This window comes from Ctenopharyngodon idella, chromosome 15, assembly GCF_019924925.1.
Source record: "Ctenopharyngodon idella isolate HZGC_01 chromosome 15, HZGC01, whole genome shotgun sequence".
In the NCBI taxonomy this organism is placed as follows: Eukaryota; Metazoa; Chordata; class Actinopteri; order Cypriniformes; family Xenocyprididae; genus Ctenopharyngodon; species Ctenopharyngodon idella.
In genome coordinates, this window is record NC_067234.1 from 14,345,674 (window position 1) to 14,363,518 (window position 17,845).

Sequence of the window (17,845 nt, forward strand, 5' to 3'; positions counted from 1 at the left end):
AAAAACATCTTAATTTGTGTTCCGAAGATTAACGAAGGTCTTACGGGTGTGGAACGGCATGAGTGTGAGTAGTAAATGACAGAATTTTCATTTTTGGGTGAACTAACCCTTTAGGCAGTCTGTCACAGCAACATTGGCTCAACCAATGATGTAAATTTGGTGCGGGATTATCTGTTTGTCTAACCAATAGTCGACCGAAAAACCTGTTTGAAAACATTCATTACTTTTGCATCTGCATTTAGTGATGCCAATGTCACAGATAATATACACTTCATCCTTAATGTATTATATATTGCTATTGGAGTGACAGGCTTACTCAATGTATGTATTTACACAAATAGATTTACTATTTCCTATTCTTTTAGCACCAGCAGACCTTTATGAATAGTCAAGCAACAGATGTAGGTGCTCCTTTGTGTTGGAGTGTTTAATTCTTTGCTGAAAGGATCTGAGTGATGTGGAACATCTGTGATTAGCCCACAATGTGTGCACCTTCTAATGATGAGCAAATTTGATATCTATGCTCCCATTAATATTTAATGTCCCAATAAGTCAGTACGAACGCAGGCGAGTAATTGGTTGGGTAATTGAATTTGCTTGGATAGTTTGACATCATTTTTCCATCACCGTGATGACACAAGACCTTCAGGAGAGTCTTTTAATAATCAAATGGTAATTATACTTTCTACGTGCGATACTATTTTTCAAAGCCGGCGAGCAGATAGCATTTTAATTTCAGGAATTCAGGATTGGTCAGGAGTCAGAAGGCATGAATGTTGACTGTTGATGGTGATTCAGATCTGTGTGGGACGTAGAATCGAACAGTATTCTGATCACACAAGAGTGTGTGTACAGGAACTGTTTTATACCACTGTGTCTTTTGAATAATTATTAAGATATTTTAAGAAAATTATACCATCTGTTATTTGAATTTGATAAATAATTCACATGAGAGAATGGGTTTAGATCTCTCTATTACATAGTATCTTTTCTCCCTCAATAATGTATGATCATAGTTAGGAAGGTATTGCAGATTTTTTTTTGTATTGGATTTTTCTAGGAACCTTTATCTTTTACAAATATATAACTGTTTTAATATATCATCATATTGCTGAAGCATAGGCCATGAATATCTCACTTACAGTTAAAGGCGTTGATCCATAGGGGTCTTTCTATGAAACGTTTGATAGGTGCTTTTTAAAGAACATTTTTTGCATGATTTTCAACATTCTATCAGAAAAATAATGTTAACTATTGTGTTTTTAGTCTGGTTGATCTATGTTTTTGCCTGTGCATTATTTGTTACTTCATACAAAATGTTTTTAGACCATTAACCATATTAGTTAAGTGTGCTAGCAAGCCAGTTAGGTCATTGGTACAATTTTGCCAGTCTTAATATGGCGTAGCACTGAAATTAGCATCTTTTTCATGACTTTTTGGCTGTTTTCTCCCTGCAACTTTTCCAATCTCTAACATTTTTTCCAGTTCACACTGCCTGTTATTGAATGTCATTGCATTGACCTTAGTGAAGACACAAATATTTGATCGGCTTAATGAGCAACCCAACAATGGCCAATTGGTTTTTAATTATAACATCGTCTCGTTGATAACGGACGCGGGGTCTTGAGCGAACCCGGCTCCCTGGTTTTATTTGCACCTCGGGTGATTACCAGGAGGAAAGTGAGAAGATTTGACACTTTGCAGATAGATTAATTTACTGCTGGAGTAAGACCAGAGGGTGATAATGAGGTCGAGGATTAAAAGCAGACAATCAGTGTGGCGGCGTCGCGTGGACTCGTTAAAGTACACTTTCTCTCTCATCACTGATCGTTCATGCGGTTCCAAGATAATCTCTGTCTTCAAGATGATGCCAAAAAGGAGAAAAGAAAGTGTCTCAGTTGTCTTCAGCTTTGTGAACTTTATTATTACAGTATGTGTGCTGTCTTTTTAAATGTGTGGCCTTGTGGTTGTCTCCTTCAAAAAATACCATGTGAATGTGTTTTCCACCACAATACCATAGTAAAATTGTGTTGAGTTGGTATTAATCATCACTGCCATCTAAAAAATTATCATAAAAAAACAATGCCATTTAAAAGCCTGTTACAATGTTTGATGCAGGTACCATATTAAAAAAATAATAAGAGCTACAGTCAAACCAAAATTTATTCTGACACCTTAAACATTTCATTCATTAATAAGTTTATTCAGTATAGTTTAAACAAATGGTAATAAAATATAATAAGATCTCAGAGTTAAACTGTGTCAGAAAAAAATAATCTTAATTATGTCAGATAACACTTAAGCAAAACACGGTCAGGTCAAAGCGTCTGAATAATTTTTGGTCACAAATTTTTTATCAATTTTACTGGTAGTCCACTGTATGAAGAATTTTTGGGTATAATATGTCACAGTTTATTTTGCTATCCTTACTTACATAAATGAAATATATATTGTCCTGCAACCACTAGTAAAATATATCAAAATATCAAAAATGTCTGAATAATTTTTGGTTTGACTGTATATGGTATCAAGCTGAAAACTGTCATATGGCGGATGAACATGATTGGATGTGTGGCCGTGAATGTTTATGCACTCAATATTTCCACATAAGTAACTTTAAAGGAATATTTAAACCCCAAAATTACTTTGATTGTTTCCAACAATAATGATAATAAGAAATGTCTTTTGAGCAAAATTCAGCTTTGTCATCACCGGAATAAAATACATTTTAAAATATATTGAAATAGAAAACAGTTATTTACAATTGTAATAATATTTCGCAGTTTTGCCATATATTTGATCAAATAAACGCAGTCTTCTTTCAAAATCATAAAAAAAAATCTTACTGACCCTTATTTTATTATTTTTAAAGACTTGTTCAAGGCTTTTTTTATTCTGTTATTGCATTGTAGCCATTTCCACATTCACGCCACGTGTGAAATAAATTAAAGTGCCATTAATGTGTCATTTATTTTAGCTGTATGATACTGGCCAGGGAAGAATACTTGAGCTCTACTGAGCCGTCTTTGAAACAGCCTACCGCTGACCAGAGTGTCGCCTTAAGGGTGACATGCTCAGCCTGAGGCGGTCTTCTTTAATTATTCTCTGTTTAACCTTTCCTCAAGTCGGAGGGAGGCTGAACCATAGAGGGCCGTTTAGCGTAATGAGGGTCCTCATCAAAAAGCTAATGCAGGAGCTAAGACTGTTTGACCCACTGCTCTCTCTCTCTCTTTGTCTCTCTCACACACACACACACACATGTAAGCCATCGCACCAGAGCCCTGGGCACCAGCGCTATGCACACTGCTCCTCATTTCAAATGAAATCGCTGGTCTGACTGGGATGTCATCTATAATTAATGACCACTTCAGAGTGTAATTTATTGAGATCTCACCTGTGGCCCTGTCCCCATCCCTGCTGGACTTTCAAGCCCCTCCCAGCTCCACCCACCCACCTCCTCATGTTCACACACTACTTACATACAGAAATAGCAGACAACTCCACCTGATGTTTGGCACTTCACATACTGACTGATAGAAGATCTCACACTTTGCACAACCATGTCAGGTATCAACACTTATAACACTAAAAGTCATTGAAAATTGATTTTATTTGCAAATACAAAATTGTAACCACATATTCAGAATTTGAATAGACCAAATGTACTCACCCTCATGTCTTTCCAAAGCTGTAAGACTTTCGTTCATCTTCAGAACACAAATGAAAATCTTTTTAGTGAAATTTAAAGATTTCTGTCCCTCCATTGACAGCTACGCAACTACCACTTTGATGTCCACCAGATGTTTGTTCTCGCGCGTCAAGCAGGTTTAGTTGAGTTTCTGTATACTTTATATATATATATATATATATATATACTTTGCAGCTATAACAGCCTCAACTCTTCTGGGAAGGCTTTCCACAAGGTTTAGGAGTGTGTTTATTTTTGACCATTCTTCTAGAAGTGAATTTGTGAGGTCAGGCAGTGATGTTGGTGAGAAGGCCTGGCTCGCAGTCTCCGCTCTAATTCATCCCAAAGGTGTTTTATCGGGTTGAGGTCAGGACTCTGTGCAGGTCAGTCAAGTTCCTCCACACCAAACTTGCTCATCCATGTCTTTATGGGACCTTGCTTTGTGCACTGGTGCGCAGTCATGTTGGAACAGGAAGGGGCCATCCCCAAACTGTTCCCACAAAGTTGGGAGCATGAAATTGTCCAAAATGTCTTGGTATGCTGAAGCATTAAGAGTTCCTTTCACTGGAACTAAGGGTCCAAGCCCAACCCCTGAAAAACAACCCCAGACCATAATCCCCCCTCCACCAAACTTTACACTTGGCACAATGCAGTCAGGCAAGTACCGTTCTCCTGGCAACTGCCAAACCCAGACTCGTCCATCGGATTGCCAGACAGAGAAGCATGATTTGTCACTCCAGAGAACTCGTCTCCACTGCTCTAGAGTCCAGTGGCAGTGTGCTTTACATCACTGCATCCGACGCTTTGCATTGCACTTGGTGATGTAAGGCTTGGATCAGCTGCTCGGCCATGGAAACCCATTCCACGAAGCTCTCTACACACTGTTCTTGAGCTAATCTGAAGGCCACACGAAGTTTGGAGGTCTGTAGCTAATGACTCTGCAGAAGGTTGGCGACTTCTGTGCATCGTGCGCCTCAGCATGCGCTGACCCCGCTCTGTGATTTTACGTGGCCTACTACTTCGTGGCTGAGTTGATGTTGTTCCCAATTGCTTCCACTTTGTTATGACACCACTAACAGTTGACCGTGGAATATTTAGTAGTGAGGAAATTTCACGAATTGACTTATTGCACAGGTGGCAACCTATCACGGTACCACGCTTGAATTTACTGAGCTCCTGAGAGCGACCCATTCTTTCACAAATGTTTGTAGAAGCAGTCTGCATGACTAGGTGCTTGATTTTATACACCTGTGGCCATGGAAGTGATTGGAACAACTGAATTCAATGATTTGGAGGGGTGTCCCAATATTTTGGCAATATAGTGTATATAACTATATATATATATATATATATATATATATATATATACATACAGTGGTGGTCAGAATTATTGGCACCCTTGGTAAATATGATCAAAGATGAGTGTAAAAATAAATCTGCATTGTTTATCCTTTTGATCTTTAATTCATAAAATTAGCAAAAATCTAACCTTTCATTGAAGGAAAATAATTGAAAGTGAAGGGAAAATCACAGTATGAAATAAATGTTTTTCTCCAAAACACGTTGGCCACAATTATTGGCACGCTTTTATTCAATACTTTTTGCAACCTCTTTTTGCCAAGATAACAGCTCTGAGTTTTCACCTATAATGCCTGATGAGTTTGGAGAACACCTGACAAGAGATCAGAGACTATTCCTTCATGCAGAATCTCTCCAGATCCTTCAGATTCCCAGCTCCATGTTGGTGCTTCTTCTCTTCAGTTCACTCCACTCATTTTCTTTAGGGTTCAGGTCAGGGGACTGGGATGGTCATGGCAGAAGCTTCATTTTGTTCTCAAAGACACATTTTTGTGTTGGTTTTGATGTTTGTTTTGGATCATTGTCCTGATGGAAGATCCAACCACAGCCCATTATTGGATTTCTAGCAGAAGCGGTCAGGTTTTGATTTTTTATCTGTTGGTATTTGATAGAATCCATGATACCATGTATCTGAACAAGATGTCCAGGACCTCCAGCAGAAAAATAGGCCCACAACATTAAAGATCCAGCAGTATATTTAACCGTGGGCATGGGGTACTTTTTATCCATGTGTGCACCAAACCCATCTGGTGGGTTTGCTGCCAAAAAGCTCTTTTTTTAGTTTCATCTGACCATAGAAGCCGGTCCCGTTTGAAGTTCCAGTCTTGTCTGACAACTGAATATTCTCAAGATTGTTTCTGGATGAGAGCAGAGGATTTTTCTTGAAACCTTCCTGAACAACTTGTGGGGATGTAGGTGCGGTTTGGTAATTTTACTTAGGCTTTCTGAGACTCAAGACTCAACTAATCTCTGCAATTCTCCAGCTGTGATCCTTGGAGAGTCTTTGCCCACTCAAACTTTCATCCTCACCGCGCATTAGGACAATTTAGACACATGTCCTCTTCCAGGCAGATTTGTAACATCTTTAGTTGATTGGAACTTCTTAATTATTGCCCTGATGGTGGAAATGGGGATTTTCAATGCCTCAGCTATTTTCTTACAGCCACTTTCTATTTTGTGAAGCTCAACAATCTTTTGCTGCACATCAGAACTATATTCTTTGGTTTTACTCATTGTGATGAATGATTAAGGGAATTTGGCCTTTGTTTTTCCTCATGTTTTTAATCCTGTGAAACAGGAAGTCATGGCTGGATAATTTCATGTTCAAAAAATGTAAATATGAATGGGAATATACTTCAGATATTTTACTCATAAAAAATTCTAGGGGTGCCAATAACTGTGACCAACGTGTTTTGGAGAAAAACATTTATTTCATAATGTGATTTTTTTTTTCATCATGTACTCAATCTCACAGTATGTTGTTCCAAACCTGAATAATATCTGTGTTTTTATCCATACAAAAGTCAGTGGGGTCCAGTGTTGTTTTGGACCTCAGTTTCATATTTCATTGTTTTGATTAAAAAAAAAAGTTTTAAAAAATTCATAGTCATACAGCTTTGAAGTAACGTGATGGTAAGTAAGGAATGAAGTGAAAATTGACTTATAAGTCACACGGACCACTTTTATCATACTTTTATTGTGCTTTTTGTCATTTTGGACAGCCATCGTTCAAAATACAGTACAATACTGTTCAAAAGTATAGAGTTGGTAATATGTTTTTCCAAAGAACTTTATAAAGCTGAATTTTCAGCATCATTACTTCAGTCTTCAGTGTCACACGATCCTTCAGAAACCATTATAATATGATGATTTGATGCTCAATTTCTTCATATGTTTATAAATGTTTTTTTTGTTTGTTTTTTTTCCTCAGATTCTCTGATGAATAGAAAGGAAAAAAACAGCATTTATTTGAAATAAAAATATATTGTAGCATTACAAATGTCTTTACTGTCACTTTAATGTTATTAATTTCTTTTTAAAAAAATTACACCAAACTGTTGAACAGTTGTGTATAAAACATAAATCATAACAACCTGCCTTTTCATTAGTGGGTTTATTGGAAGACCCCATTGGGTTTGATTTCAGATTGATAGCCATCCGCCAGATCCTCTATGGTTTAGTCTCATTCATGTTTGTAGACGTGCCAGGACTTGCTGTCATCTGATTACCTGTGTTGCATCTCTTAGACTCAGTTGGCAGATGCTGGTCTCCATCTGCAGGGCCTGTGAGACATTCCCCATCCTTACTGGAACAGAATTCCACAGGGAAGCCCTTACTGTACAAGAGACTGAGTGTTAAACATGTGCACTGATGACTGTTGTGTATCACAGATCACTCGTACACAGTTGTAGTTAAGTTTTAGGTGTCGATGTGCACTTGGTCCCCGTGGTATGGCCAGTAGTCAGATAAAGCCCAGCGTATACGAGAAAGGCCTCCTTTCCCTGCTGAGATCTCCTCCGCCTTCACGGCAACCTCTTCAGTGCCCACAGCCCCATGTGGAGCCACTGACTCCTGCAGGGCCGCCAGCTGTCAGGGAACCTCTCCTCCTTCACACTCGCCATTAACCATCACTCTGAGTCAGGAGATCCTTCTTTACTCATAAACTAATCGCATGACAGGCCTGTCTTTACACTCTTTTCATTCCAAAATGCACACACACTGAACAATTCAGTCTTTTGGTAGGTTTAAAGTTTAAGGCTTCTGTTTTCCCACTAACATTTTACAAAACTACCTGCTGCTGTTAATGCATTATTCATTACATCTTATATTTTCAGTAAACGTATTGCAATGCATTCTGGGATTGTTTTTCCACAAAGGATACCTGCCTTAGAATTAGTCCAAAGCGAGGTGTTTTAAGAGGCAACTTAAAGGGATAGTTGACCCAAAAATAAAAATGATCAAATGATTTACTCACCCTCAAGCCAGGTATATATGACTTTCTTCTTTCAGACAAACACAATCAGTTATATATTTAAAAATATCCTGGCTCCTCCAAGCTTTTTAATGGTAGTGAATTAGTTTTTTGAAGGCCAAAAAACTGCATCCATCCATCATAAAAATAATCCATACGGCTCCAGGGGGTTAATAAAGGTCTTCTGAACACGATGCATTTTTGTAAGAAAAATATTTATATAAAAAAACTTTATTAAGTATAATAACTAGCTTCTGGCACGTAAGCATTGATTTGCGGTGGAAGAGTAACCCCTGACCCGACGCATGACGCAATGGCGAACACGGATGCGCAGAGGATAGAGCAAAACAAAACACTGGTCACGAATTAGAAGTCTAAAACGAGAAATTTTAAATTCAAATGTCGGAGGATTTCGATATAAGAGAAGAGGAGCTTGAGTTTGTTGCACAGCCTTATTTGTTTGAACCACAAGGGCTATCTAAGCTTACGATACTCCTACATCCTGCGTCATACATCGTGTCAGGGGTTACTCTTGTGGCGCAAGTCGACTTGTGCAGTACGAGTACGGTCATCTGCCAGAAGCTAGTTATTTAATTTTATAAAGATTTAAATATGGATATTTTTCGTACAAAAACCCATCACTTCAGAAGGCCTTTATTAACCCCTGGAGCCGTATGGATTATTTTTATGATGGATGGATGCATTTTTTGGGCTTCAAAAACACGCCCCCCATTCATTACCATTATAAAGCTTGGAAGAGCCAGGATATTTATTAAAGGGATAGTTCACCGAAAAATGAAAATTTGATGTTTATCTGCTTACCCCCAGGGCATCCAAGATGTAGGTGACTTTGTTTCTTCAGTAGAACACAAATTATGATTTTTAACTCCAACCGTTGCGGTATGTCAGACGTATAATGCATGTCAATGGGAACACCATCTATAAGAGTCAAAAAAAACATGCACAGACAAATCCAAATTAAACCCTGCGGCTCGTGACGACACATTGATGTCCTAAGACACGAAACGATCGGTTTGTTCGAGAAACCGAACAATTGTATCATTTTTCACCTCTAATACACCACTATGTCCAACTGCCTTGAGCATCCGGTGTGTGAGGTCTGAAAGCGCTCTGACAACGGAAGTGATCTCTCGCACTCATTGAAGTATAAGCGCGAGAGATCATGGGATAATTTTCATTTTTGCGTGAACTATCCCTTTAATATGCAGTGCTGGGTAGAAACTGATTATATGTTATCTGGATTACGTAATCAGATTCCTAAAATTAAATACATGTACTTAGATTATATTACATTTTAAAATACTTGTAATCAGACCACAGTTACTTTTTTATTGATTACATGATTACTTAATATTCACAAAATGGTAGAAAATTATTCAAAATTCACAGATTCTCCATAATTTTTTAAAATTCTTACTAGTTTTCTCTTTTAAATGTTCCTTTCCAAAAAGCCTATTGCTTTTATATGTTCAGAAAGTCTTCCAGTTTTGTGTAATTGCACACATTAGAACAGACACTAATTAGGAGGCTATAATTACAAGGAAAATTGAGAGGCCACACAGCATAAACAAGTCAAATATTTTTAGTAAGTGTTTTATTTTGATAGTTTCATTTTACAGTATTTTTTAAATGAATTATTACCTTTTCTTTCATTTCCGAAACCCCTGCAATGAAAGAAGAGTGAAATAAATGTTCTTCCTCTCTCCATTTTTATATGCTAATATGCTACAAGATTATTTCAAGATTATTTTATCTAAATCAGTGTGACAAATGAGTTAGGTCAAAAGTAAAAAAATAATCAAATTTTATTACCTAAAATGTGTAATGTAATAGATTACTAACTATAATTTTCATAATGTAATTTGTATTCAGTAATGGATTACGGTTTGTAAATAATCTACCCTGCACTGTTAATATGTATATATACTTAATATTTAAATTTTGAATGTATTTATTCCTTTTAAATTTTTATATTTCTAGTATATCACACTATCGGTGTATAACACATTTTGAATAATTTACATTTTTTTGAAAGAAATCTCATATGTTTACTAAAGCTGCATTAATTTGATCAAAAATACAGTAAAAAGGTAATACTGTGAAATATTACTACAATTTAAAATAACTGTTTTCAATTTTAATACATTTATAATTATTATTTTTTTTTTGCATTTGCATTTTTTTAGTATGCTTTCCGTATAGAGGTAGAATATTGAAGAATATCACAGAATCATCCCAAACTCCAGTGTCATTTTACTTTACTTTCTTCTGTTAAAAAGCAAACACCTCTCTCCCTCGCTCTCTCTCTCTTTCTTTTTGTAGTGTCATGTTCTACAAACCAGTGCATCAGAGCAATCCTGACAGAGGTAGTTATATCAATGTGATATTTATCACCTCAGATAAAGAAGAAATTAGTGTGAGAATGAGGTCGTACATCACTGCAGGTTAGATTAGGTGTCAAAAGAAAAATCAATGACAAGACCATGTTTGCCTTCCTCAGACGCAGCAGAAAGTGGCGAGAGGCAAAGTCGCCTCGGGTCGACAACGCAACCGTGACACTTTGCCTCAACTCCCTATTCAGTAACACTGCGAAGACATATAGTTGACACAATGTTGATTTGCAACACTTTATGTACAATTTTCATAGTTTGTTCGACTCAGTGACCTCGTTTACACCTGTTTCAATGATTTCATTCCAGCCCTCCTAGTGTGTGCATGGATCTTTCCTACAGTCTTTAGTGCAGATGTGACCCGTCTATCAGCCCTACTTGTGTGCGTCGGTGAAAGGGAACGGAACAGATGGGAATCCGATTGAAGAGATGAGATGCTCCTAATTACCTAATGAGCAAAGGGATCGGCTTGATTTGTCGCTTTAGCACTCTTGTTAGGTTAAGTAGAGGGAATCGACTAAGAAGCCGTCGTGGCTCAATCTATCCTGATCTTTTGCTCAAATGTTTGCAATACTGGAACTCGGAGGTAAAGTCTAGCGAAAAGACACATTGTCTGAAATCTACAGTATGTCTTCATTGTCATCATCTTTTGGCTAAACTTAAATTTTATATTATATTTGATATTTTTATTTTATTTTATTTTTTATATTTTATATTATATTTTATATTTTTCATTATTTTATTTATTTATTTATTCATTTTATTTTTTTCCAAACCTGTTTTTTTGTGGAAACACAAAAATATCATATAAAGCATCATAAAAATCAAATAAAACTCTATATTTGTAAACTATATTTAAGTCATAACTATATGTAATATAAGTTTCTTTAGTTGTTTAAAAAATTGCATCATACTGATTTAGAACCAAATTCTCTTCTGAAACAAATTATTAATAAGAGTTCATGTCAAAACGAGCTGAAATGATGAAACACAGACCGGTGTCTTTTACCTTTCTCATTCAGATAAAATATGACTTATGCTAACAAACCATCACTTGACATTCTGCTCTGGGTTTAAATGCAGCTGTTAATTAGTAGTCTTTTAATTAGACATATAACAAACCATATGTTAATCCAGGCATCCAGTATGTCCTGAATGTATGTGTAACTGTAAGAGTTATCAGCCTCCGTCACTATAACGGAGTGTGTGTCTATTTAATCCATGCTTTGAAGTGTTTCTATACGGAGGCCGATCTCGGCATGTGCACCGTGTTTTCCTTATCCTTTCTGCTGTATATTGACCATGTTGCACATTATAAATCAAAGGCGGCGAGGTTCTCCTGCAAGTGCCTAATGAAAGCTCATTTTTAAAGTCACTAAATGGTCCTGACAAAAAGTCTAATGAGGAAATCAATAATTCAGCGATTGTTGTCCTGCTTATACTAATAGATCCAGGTTGTTGGGGCTGGGATCCAGCGAAGAGGGGGCCATTTTTTATTGCGCAGTTTCTGCACATCAGCGTGTTTTAAAAGGTTTTTTTCTCTGCCGTGGACCCCTGATTGATAATCTGTTGTGGATTTGCCACTGATGTGAGGATTTTGGTCGGATTCAGGTTATGGGCATTTAAGAAGTGCTGTTGCCATTAATATGAATTTAATCCATTCTGTGTGAAATTAGGTGAAGAATACCTGTCAACTCCCTTTTAATTATAAAGGCACAGATTGATGTTAGAAAGATAACACTTTAAAACTGCTTTTCTGTATTTATCTTTTGTTTTACAATATCACTGAAAAGCAATTTTTTTTAATACACTTTTAAAAATAAAGTTTCCAAATAGAAGTTTTCACAGTGATGCCATAGAAGGACCAATTTTGGTTCCCCAAAGAACCTTTAATGATCAGGCACAATATGTAAGATTTTTGGATAAAAATATCAGAAAACCACTAGAGCAATCTTATATATTTTGTTGACCGGTTTACTTACATTATCCCAAATGTTTCCAACAATGTTTAAATCCAGAGAAATCCGCAACGGCCCGTGTCATTCCGTCGCCTGTCAGTGACTCATATCCGTGTTACCCTCGATTTCTGCAGAAATCATGGAAACACCAAAGACACTTAAATATATTATGTTTTTATTTAGACAGGTGAGCAATTCTTTGGATACCTTTATTTACAGAAAACTAATCGTTATATAGCTCAAAACGGTTAGTCTTATTGTTTGAATCTCTTGTTTTCATTTACCGTGAGTTAGGGCAGGGCGATTTTACCGATTTTTTCAATTAATTCGAATTTAATGTTTTGCCTCGATTTTATTATTTTTTTAAATCGAGAAATCTCGATTTTGAATAAAAATGTTAGCAAGCGTTACAATTAGACATGTTGACAATACAGCAATGATAACCGTATTAGGAGAAGAAAATGATCCCGACCTCATGATGGCGCCGGCGCGCCTGATTAACCGCTCTCGTGTGACGTTCTATGAACGTAGAACACATCACTATTCTTAATCGGCTGTTCATTTAGAAATGCGTTATTGCGTAATAAAAATGAGACGCAGGCAGTGGAATGAGAAAAAAAGGCAAGGTTATTAAACGCGAGTTGAGCTATTTTTTAACTTGACCGCCGTGTTTTTAGAATGCCATTTAATTGGTGAGACGCTGCAAAAGACGTGAGACACGAGTGCAACAGCCAAACATTTTCAGCTGGTTAAACTTAGAAATGAAAGTTCACCTGATGCCTTAAAAATGTGAGTTAACTCAACTTGAAGATAACCTTTGTTTCAACTTACAAATAGTAAAGTTAAATTTTTTAACTTAAAGTAATGCGTTGTCTTGACTATTTTTGAGAATTGTTTTATATTTACACCATGTTGATCACTTCGTGTGTGGTGCACTTGGAATGGAACTTTTTTTTAACCAGATTGTTAATAAAGAGAATGTTACTTAAATCATATTGTAGTTAAGTTTTTAAGTTGACTAGTTAAACAGTAAAAAAAAAATTGAGATTTTATTTTTTTGCCATATCGCCCAGCCCTACCGTGAGTAGCATGTTTGTACAATGCCTCAGAGACAACATTATTTTATCAAGTTGCTAATACATTTGACTTAGAAGTTCCCATCGGATTTCCATGATTCCACGCTTATTCATGGCGTCATCAAGCTACGCATTTCTTATTGTTTTGAATAAGCGACCTCTAGTGGTGAAACTTACATACTGTGCCTTTAACTGAACCATTTTTTCTTAGTGTGAAGAACATTTAAATAATCTAAAGAACTTTTTCCACTACATTTTGTGCAATAGAAAGATTCCATGAATGTTAAAGCTTCTTCATGGAACCATGAGAATGAAATGACCTTGAAGAACCTTTATGCCAATTACTGACTTCTACTTCTCTTTTCCTATTTTTCCTTTAACTAGATTCCATTTTTAAGCTTCGGATTGTGTAATTCTCTAAATATTTATATCCATGGTTTTTGGTCTCTGCTGTAGAAGGTTCAGGTGTGTGTGTCTGCTGGTAATGAAAACAGATGGTGGTTTGTTCTGGTGAGGTCACTGATCATGATCCTGGTCCCAGAGAGACTTTGTGTGGGGTGGGGGACAGGGGTCCGGCTCCACAACCCACTCTTAATTGAAGGGGCAGCTAGATTACCCTCTCTGAACCCTAGCTGGGCTCTGTGATAGTAGGGGTTTGCGCCATGTGCTTCAGTTTTTGAGTCCTCCTGGATCATTTCAATGCCAAGATGGGGACCAGACAGTCAATTACTTTAGGTGATGCATTATTGAAAATTCATTCATTTTGATTTTAAACCTACAGTCTTGCAGTTACTATGATGCACTGATATTAAAATTCTGCCTGATACAGATAAACTGTAAATTTTTTAATAACTGATAAATGACTGATTTGAGTGAAATTGATTTGATTTGACTGAAACAATCGTTTTAAATTCTACAAGTAAATTTAGGAGTCACAACAGTATAAAAAAATAGACTATTCTTTTTAAAGGGATAGTTCACCCAAAAACGTTTACTCATTCTCATATTGTTCCAAACCTGTATGAGTTTCTTTCTTCTGTTTAACACAAAAGAAGATATTTTAAAGAATGTTGGTAACCAAACGGTTGACGGCACCCATTGACTTCCATAGTATTTGTTTTCCACTCCCCTAATGATTGATATTGATCTATAAATAATACATTATCCATAAAATAACAGATACAACTTGTTGGTTTCAGGATGAAGAATAAGCTTTGGTACTTCGAGTTTGGCACCTCAGAGACCTTCTCGGCAACTTGCAAGAAGCTGCATGATTATCTTGAGGTGGAGGTAATGAGAATAAGTGAGAAACCACATGCCTTATCGCCTTTCTAACACTTAAACACCCCCTGCAGAACCACTGGAAAGAACTGTGGCATATTGTTTTAATACAAAAGATTGCAATTTGCCAAAATGTCTTTTAGGATTTTGTTGTATCTGTATTATAACAAACAGCAATTCATATTCAGTGAGCTTGTGCTAATACAACAAATGTAGAATTATTTATTCATGACTGATCAATTCATTGTATCATTCACTGTATTATAATTGTAATTTAAATGTATATACTGTACATAAACACACCTTGCAATTCTTTCCCATGCTTTTATAGTGTGATGGCATCACCCTGAACCTCGGTAACATCTCATTGGAGGGTATCGCCGTCCTGAATATTCCCAGCATGCACGGCGGTTCCAACCTATGGGGAGAGAGCAAGAAACGGAGGGGTCACCGTAGAACAGGGAAGAAATCTTCAGAAAAGAAGACCACAATCGTTGACCCCAAACAACTTATTTTTGCTGTCCAAGGTATACATACGCATACTCACATATCACAAATTGTGTTTTCTTTTGCAGAAAGATGTTGGGTTCTGATTCCCATACAGTTTTTATACAAATGTATTTATTTTTTTTCAATCTTTTTTTTTTTTAATTTAATTAATTTGTACTGGGGGTCTAGTCAAAATTATTTTCTGTGGTAATCGCCATTATGCCACAAATGCTCTCAGTAGAGCTTGACTAGTATTGAACCTGGAAGATTTCTTTAAGGGTCACCTTAACGTTACTGGTTTGCAAAGTCCTTGTCTTCATACCTGATTAGTCAGAGGCAACTTAGGAGAAACTTTTCTTTCATGATGAATATTTCACCAGTGACACATTGAATCATGGCGAGTGGCTTTTGTTTGGGTTGAAGGGGCGCAGTTTTAATGTCAGTGTTTGGGATTGTCAGTGGTTCTGTAATGGCTTGTGCTAGCGTTGGTGGACAGACCTGTCTAATCAAAGCAGACTCAACTATACCATGGTAAAACAAGGCTGATTGTGGTTTCAATAACTGTACTTTCTAAAGCAGCAGGCTTACTGTCACGAACATCTATTGTTGCCACTAGCTGTGCTCAAGGGTACTGAAATGACTGCCATAATCAATCATGCAAATTCTTGTTTTTCATACTATAAAACGTTTGCACAATTTCAAGCTAAGTTGTGCAACTTTGGTGCTTTGTAGTCTCATAATTATATGGTATGCCCTTGGACCGCCCACAGTTTAATGCTTCACTGACAGTTTAATGCTTATTGCTATTGCACACAAAACTAGAAAAGCAAATTATTGATCTGGCAAGCTCTAATCTGATTGGCTGATTTTTACATGGCTTCTGAGAGTAAGAGTACTGTACACAGGTTGTTTATGACAGTCTGCCCAAAATAATGAAAAAAATAAATGCCATAGTCCACCACATTAGTGGGATCAGATCTTTGAAAGATGTTTAACATTTGGTTTAAAGTACTTGTTTAAGTAGCAATTTAAGTATATAAACAGTGTGAGATATAAAGTTATAATGTGAGATATAAAGTCACATTGTGAGATTTAAAATCTTAATGTGGATATAAAGTCATAATGTGAGATATAAAGTCCCTTTTGTGAGATATAAATTCAAATTGTGAGACAAAGTTATAATGTAAGATTTAAAATCACATTGTGAGATTTAAAGTCATAATGTAAATATATAGTCTTATTTTTTTGAGATATAAAGTCATTTTGTGAGATATAAACTTCCATTTTTGATATATAAAGTCACATTGTGATATATAAAATAATAATTTTAGACATAAAAAGACGAAATTGTGAGTATATACATGTATATGAGTATAAGGGTTAGTTAATTTCAGTCATTAATTACTCACCCTCATGTCATTCCACACCCGCAAGACCTTCGTTCATCTTCAGAACACAAATTAAGATATTTTTGATAAAATCCGATGGCTCAGTGAGCCCTGCATTGACAGCAAGATGATTAACACTTTCAAATGCCCAGAAAGGTACTAAAGACGTATTTAAAACAGTTCATGTGAATACAGTGGTTCAACCTTAATGTTATGAAGCGGCGAAAATACTTTTTGTGCGCCAAAAAAACAAATAACGACTTTATTCAACAATATCTAGTGATGGGTGATTTCAAAACACTTTTGAAGACAGCTTTACGAATCTTTTGTTTCAAATCATTGGTTCGGAGCATGTATCAAACTGCCAAAGTCACGTGATTTCAGTAAACAAGGCTTTGTTACGTCATAAGTGTTTCAAAATTTCAATGGCTCACGTGATTTTGGCAGTTTGATACGCGATCTGAACCACTGATTCGAAACAAAAGATTCGTAAAGCTTCGAAGCTTCATGAAGCAGTGTTTTGAAATCGCCCATCACTAGATATTACTGAATAAAGTCGTTATGTTGTTTTTTTGGCACACAAAAAGTATTCTCGTCGCTTCATAACATTATGGTTGAACCACTGTAGTCACATGAACTGTTTTAAATACGTCTTTAGTAGCTTTCTGGGCATCTGAAAGTGTTAATCATCTTGCTGTCAATGGAGGCCAATTCGATTTGATCAAAAATATCACAATATTTGTGTTCAGAAGATGAACGAAGGTCTTACAGGTGTGGAACGACATGAGGGTGAGTGATTAATGACAGAATTTTCATTTTTGGGTGAACTAACCCTTTAAGTCACATCTTTTTGAGGCGGAAATGGCCTTCTGTAGTTCACAGACATTGCCGCACATATCAGTAAGTTCATATTTAAGTACATACCAGTCTATTTTATCGTATAATGTATTTTACATTTAAATCAAACCAAACTGTGTTTCATCTCCTTACATGTCGGTCAAACCAACACACTGTCATTACAAAACCTAACTATTTTACATTTTGGCGAATTGGCTAAATCCTGTCAAAGCTCAAAGAACATTAAAGACTTGTTGTTGAGATAAACACTTAGATGTTCCCTCCACGGAGGATCATCAAGGCAGAACGTCGTTCACTAATCTAGAAATGTGTACGCCGGTTGTCACCACGTTGGGGAAAATCATGTATCATGCCCGCTTTGAGAGC

The 17,845-nt window shown here is 36.4% G+C and overlaps 1 protein-coding gene across 2 annotated transcripts in view; it reads left to right on the forward strand.

Annotated features, from left to right (window-relative positions):
• dgkb (diacylglycerol kinase, beta) overlaps window positions 1-17,845 on the forward strand; it is a 75,602-nt gene that overhangs the window by 42,488 nt on the left and 15,269 nt on the right. For both annotated transcript variants that reach the window (XM_051862637.1, XM_051862638.1), the window contains exons 21-22: window positions 14,663-14,753; window positions 15,076-15,271. In XM_051862637.1, coding sequence (XP_051718597.1) covers window positions 14,663-14,753; window positions 15,076-15,271 — 287 coding nt within the window. The remainder of the gene's footprint in view (window positions 1-14,662; window positions 14,754-15,075; window positions 15,272-17,845) is intronic.